Below are 5,599 nucleotides of genomic sequence, written 5' to 3'. Positions count from 1 at the left end.
CGGTCTCTCCTGCCCGGGCTGGCTTTGAACCGCGATCCTCAGATCTCAGCCTCCTGAGTAACTAGGATTACAGGCGTGAGCCACCAGCGCCCGGCTGAAACTCTCTCTCAAATGTCAACTTAGGGTCACATTTTTCTACTTCTAGAGAGATTTTACTTGAAGGGAGAGAGAAATTAAAATTCCCAACATGCCATCAATGCATTACCCACAGCTCATAAAACCTGCATAGAATTTACCGTTTTCGAGGGTCTGACTGTTACTTAGCAGCTTCGCCTGCCTCCGTTCCAAGGCCAGCTGTTTATTTCTCTCGATCCTTTGTTGTTGCTCTTCTGTTAGGCTTTGACTTGACCCGGAAGCAAACGTCTCACTTGCAGGTGAATTTGGCAGAAAGGGATCTGCTTCCTCAGCTGGTACATCAAGATTACTATTTTGCCCTACTTCCTCTGCAGTGGAAAAGAAACAGCACATCTGGAGTGAGCTCATGCAATTTTTCAGTGAAAACAGTTACAAATGGCAAAAGCCTGTCCTGAAGAAACATTTCATAAGGTATGAGAACACTGCAAATCATACTTGATTCACACAAGCAGAAGTCTTTATACATCACATTAAAGAGGCATGTTTAGTCAAATGGAAATATTATTTGAAATATACATGAACTACGTCATATGTGGGCCAATAAATGCTTAAAGGTTTCATGCATTTGTGTATGTAACCATGTATTGTGCATACTTGCACACATACATGAAAACAATACTTTTTTTTTTGGTGTCAGTACTGGGGCTTAAACTTGGTATTGAGATGCTGCCTCTTAGCAGTCTCACTGAAGATGCGACTCTATCACTTGAGTTCCACTTCTGGCTTTTTGCTGATTAGAGATAGGAGTCTCACGGACTTTCCTGTCTGGGCTGGCTTCAAACTTCCATCCTAAGATCTTAGCTTCCTTAATAGTTAGGATTACAGCTGGGAGTCAGTAGCTCACACCTGTAATCCTAGCTACTCAGGAGGCAGGGATCTGGGGATCATGGTTCAAAGACAGTCTGGGCAGGAAAGTCTTTGAGACTTGTAGCTGCAGTTAACCACTAGAAAACCGGAAGTGGTGCTGTGGTTCAAAGTGACTAGACTTAAGCAAAAGAGCTCAGGGACAGTACCCAGGTCCCAAGTGCAAACCCCACAACGACAAAAAAAAAAGTTAGGATTACAGGCATGAGCCACAGTGCCTGGCTCTGAAAAACACATTTTTGTTTTCTTTTGTATTGTTTTTGTTTTTTGGTAGGTAGTAGAACTTGAACTATGAGCCTGGGCGCTTTCCCTCAGCTTTTCAGCTCAAGGTGAGCACTTTACCACTTGAGCCACAGCGTCACTTCTGGCTTTTTCTGCTTATGTGGTGCTGAGGAATTGAACCCAGGGCCTCATGCATGCAAGGCAAGCACTCTACCACTGAGCCACCTTCCCAGTCCCAAAAATGGGGTTTTTTAATTGTGTGGGGTTTTTTGTTTTTTATTTTGTTTGCCAGTCCTGGGGCTTAACTCAGGGCTTTGGCACTTTCTCTGAGCTTCTTTTGCTCAAGGCTAGCACTCTACCACTTTAGCCACAGCGCCACTTCTGGCTTTTTCTGTTTCTGTGATGCTGAGGAATCCAACCCAGGGCTTCATGCATGCTAGGTAAGCACTCTACCACTAAGCTACATTCCCAGTCCCTATAATTACTTTTTATGATCAGAGGCCCTTACTGTGTTGTGAATGCCTAGAGTCCTGTATCCTATGCTTTTTTCTGCACAAGGCTACCACTTGAGCCATAGCTCTATTTATTTTGGTGGTAAACTGGAGATAAAGAGTTTGAGGGACTTTCCTGCCTGAGCTGGCTTTGAACCACAATCCTCCGATCTCAGCTTCCTGTAGCTAGGATTAAGGCATAAGCCACAAGTGCCCAGATTTGATTCACCTTTTATCCATGAACTTTTAACACATAGTAGGCAGCTCAAAAAGTGCTAAGTAAATAACACTAACCAGTGGCCTAGACAATGGTATTTAACACTGCAATAACTCCTATTACATATACTATCCTCTGCCATTAGCAAATCCCAGATTTTTTTTTTGGGGGGGGGTCACTGGGCTTAAGGTCCTGTCCCTGAGCTCTTCAGCTTAAGCGTTCTACCACTTGAGCCACAGTGCCACTTCCAGTTTTCTGGTGGTTTATTGGAGATAAGAATCTCTCGATGACAGGCACCAGTGGCTCACACCTGTAATCGTAGCTACTTAGGAGGCTGAGATCTGAGGATTGCGGCTCAAAGCCAGCCCAGGCAGGAAAGTCCTCGAGACACTTTTGTTTTGGTCAGTCGTGGTGCTTGAACTCTGGGCCTGAGTGCTGTCCCTCAGTTCTTCAGCACAAGGCAAGTACTCTTGAGTCACAGCGCCACTTCCAGTTTTCTGGTGGTTTTTTTTTTTTTTTGTTTTGTTTTGTTTTTGGTACAGTTGTGGGGCCTGAACTCTGGGCCTGGGCGCTGTCCCTCAGTTCTTCAGCTCAAGGCTAGCGCTCTACCACTTGAGCTACAATGCCACTTCCGGCTTTTTTCTTTTTGCTTATGTGGTGCTGAGGAATCGAACCCAGGGCCTCATGCATGCAAGGCAAGCGCTCTACCACTGAGCCACCTTCCCAGCCCTTCTGGTGGTTTTTATTGGAGACAAAGAGTCTCATGGGGTTTCCTTTTAACAGAAATCCTCAGATCTCAGCCTCCTAAGTAGCTAGGATTATAGGCATGAGCCACCAGCGCCTGGCTCCATGAGACTCTTATCTCCAATAAAACCACTAGAAAACCAAAAGTGGTGCTGTGGCTCAAGCAGTAGTAGAGCACTCGCCTTGAGTTGAAGAGCATAAGGACAGCGCCCAAACCCAGAGTTCAAGCCCCACAACCAACCAAAAAAAAAAAAGAAGTCTCTCAGCCTTTCCTGCTCCGGCTGGCTTTGAATTATGATCCTCAGATCTCAGCCTCCTTAGTAGGTAGGATTACAGGTGTGAGCCACTGGCGCCCGGCTAAAATCCCCAATTATTTAAAGCATCCTCCTTCAACTCAATGACTTTGAGGGATTATAAGGCAACCATATTGTCCCTTGTATCTGCTAAAAGTTATAAAAATAAAACAAAGGATGTATGGAACCATCGCACAGAAGATCTGATGACTATACAGACACTGTCGGCAGGAACCATATTTGATGTGTGTGACTGTCTGTGGTCTGCATTGAACATCTGACAAATGCAACCAGCATAAGACAGCCACATAAATCTCATTCTCACTGTTTCCGGGGGCTGCACCTGGAGTGAAATGCAAATTTTCTTCAGCCAATTACACTACCACAGAGCCACTATTTTCAATGGTGTATATGCTTAGGAAAACTATATCTTCACATGTATTTTTGTATTAATAGGTCTTATAGAAGATCAGTGGGTCAGCAATTGTAAAAATCTCATGGCCTAGAGCTAAAATATATTTTTACAGCCAGAATCCAATGGTTCACACTTGTAATCCTAGCTACCCAGAAGGCTGAGATCTGAGGATCACTGTTTGAAGTCAGCCTGGGGAAAGTCTATAAGACTCTTATCTACAATTAACCAGCAATATACAGGAAGAATAGCAGTTCATATGGTAAAGTACCAGATTTGGGCAAAATAAGCTAGAAGACAGCACCAGGCCCTGAGTTCAAGCCCCAGTACTAACATTAAAATAAAATTTTATATAACATGCCTAATGCCTAATGACATTGCACCCTTATCTTTCAGGTTAATTTTAACAAATTTCAAACACAGTGTTCTAGACTTACTAAAGCATTTTAGCTTGTTCCTCTTGAATGTACTTTAACGACATACACAACATAAACTAAGAACTCAGCTCCATCAGTCAGGTGCTGATGGCTCATGCCTATAATGCTATATATTGAGGAGGATTGTGGTTCTAAGCCAGCCCAAGCAGGAAAGTCCGTGAGACTCTTATCTCCAATTAACCCCCAGAAAACCAAAAGCAGAGTTGTGGCTCAAAGTGGTAGAGTGCTAGCCTTGAGCACAAAAACTTAGGGACAGCACCAGCTCAAGCTCCATGACCATTAAAAAAAAACACACAAAAACAAAAAGCTCAATTCCATGATACTACCAACCCCAACTAGACCAATTTCTAAAGCCAAGTTATTTTGAAAGTAAACTTTGGGAGGGGGGGAGAGGAGGGGGAAAGGGGGAGGGGGAGGGAGATGGGAAGGGGAAACAAAGGAGGAGGCAACAATGCTTGATAAGAAATGTACTCACTATCTTGCTCATGTAGTTGTAACCCCTCTGTATGGCATTTTTACAATAAAAAAAATTTTTAAGTAAATTTTAAAAAAAATAATAAAAAAATAAAAGTAACCTTACATACTTACCATTATTGCTAACAAAATCGTCATGTAGAATAGGGAGATCAAGTCGAATTTGTTTTAAACAGGTCTGAAAACAAGAAGATATTTCTGTATTTTCATCAATAATGTAGGGAGAGGCTACAAAGTTGGCTCAATGGCAGAGTGCTTGCCTAGCATGCATGAGGCCCTGGGTTCGATTCCTCAGCACCACGGAAACAGAAAAGGCCGGAAGTGGTGCTGTGGCTCTAGTGGTAGAGTGCTAGCCTTGAGCTGAAGAGCTGAGGGACAGCGCCCAGGCCCAGAGTTCAGGCCCCACAACCAAACAAAAAATAATATAATAATGTAGGGAGAGGATTGATCATTTACTTATTTCCTAGTTTCTAAAGAGTTGTTCTTGAAGAAACTATTAACTTTCTTCTCCGTCAGGAATGATTTCAAACCACGACCTTCCCTCCCCACCCCAGATAGTAATTTAGCCTCAAGTCAGTGTATCCTTGTGCTATTTGGCACTGTAAATGACATTCTCAATAATCACGGCACTTACCTGAACTTCCTTTTTATTTCCTAGGCATTCAACTCTGTCAATAAAATCCTCAAACTGCAGCTTAGGGAATAGCCGATGTGCCCAGTGCTCCATGTGTCTGATTAGCATCTTCAAGTCTTCAGCCTGGCACATAAAAATAAAAATGCTAAACAGAGGACTCAACCTCACCACCGACCCTGTCAGCAGATTTCAGAAGTTAAAAACAATACCAAAGTCACTTGTGTCATACTTGCAAGGGTGAGAAACTTTTAGAAGGAAATTTCAAGAGAAAAGTATTTACTAACAGTTTTGAGTATTACAAGTAGATACAGATGTTTTATTTGTTGTCTGTTCTAGAGCTTGCCCTCACTCAGGGCCTCTCACTCCTGCTTCACTTTTCACTCAAGGCTGGCACTCTATCATTTGAGCCACAGTTCCATTTCAGGCTTTTTGTTGGTTAACTGGAGATAAGACAAGAGCCAGGCACTAGTAGTTCATGCCTATAATCCTACATACTTAGGAGGCTGAGATCTGAGGACTGCAGTTCAAAGACAGCCGAGGCAGGAAAGTCCATGAGACTTCTATTGCCAATGAACTACTCAAAAAGGCCAGAAGAGGGGCTGGGAAGGTGGCTCAGTGGTAGAGCGCTTGCCTTGCATGCCTGAAGCCCTGGGTTCCATTCCTAAGTACCACATAA

At 43.3% G+C, this 5,599-nt stretch overlaps 1 protein-coding gene across 4 annotated transcripts in view; it reads right to left on the bottom strand.

Annotated features, from left to right (window-relative positions):
- Positions 1 to 5,599, bottom strand: part of Tipin (TIMELESS interacting protein) — a 20,476-nt gene that overhangs the window by 3,480 nt on the left and 11,397 nt on the right. For 3 of the 4 annotated variants that reach the window (XM_013010045.1, XM_013010046.1, XM_013010047.1), the window contains 3 exons: positions 4,924 to 5,046; positions 4,404 to 4,467; positions 237 to 446 (listed from right to left, as the gene is read on the bottom strand). In XM_013010045.1, the coding sequence (XP_012865499.1) occupies positions 237 to 446; positions 4,404 to 4,467; positions 4,924 to 5,046 (397 nt within the window). The remainder of the gene's footprint in view (positions 1 to 236; positions 447 to 4,403; positions 4,468 to 4,923; positions 5,047 to 5,599) is intronic. The other variant, XM_013010048.1, reaches the window with a different exon arrangement.

The sequence above is a fragment of the Dipodomys ordii genome, unplaced genomic scaffold (assembly GCF_000151885.1).
Source record: "Dipodomys ordii isolate 6190 unplaced genomic scaffold, Dord_2.0 Scaffold11, whole genome shotgun sequence".
Classification (NCBI taxonomy): domain Eukaryota; kingdom Metazoa; phylum Chordata; class Mammalia; order Rodentia; family Heteromyidae; genus Dipodomys; species Dipodomys ordii.
Note: the sequence above shows the minus strand (reverse complement) of the source record. Positions and strands in the feature narration are given on the sequence as shown.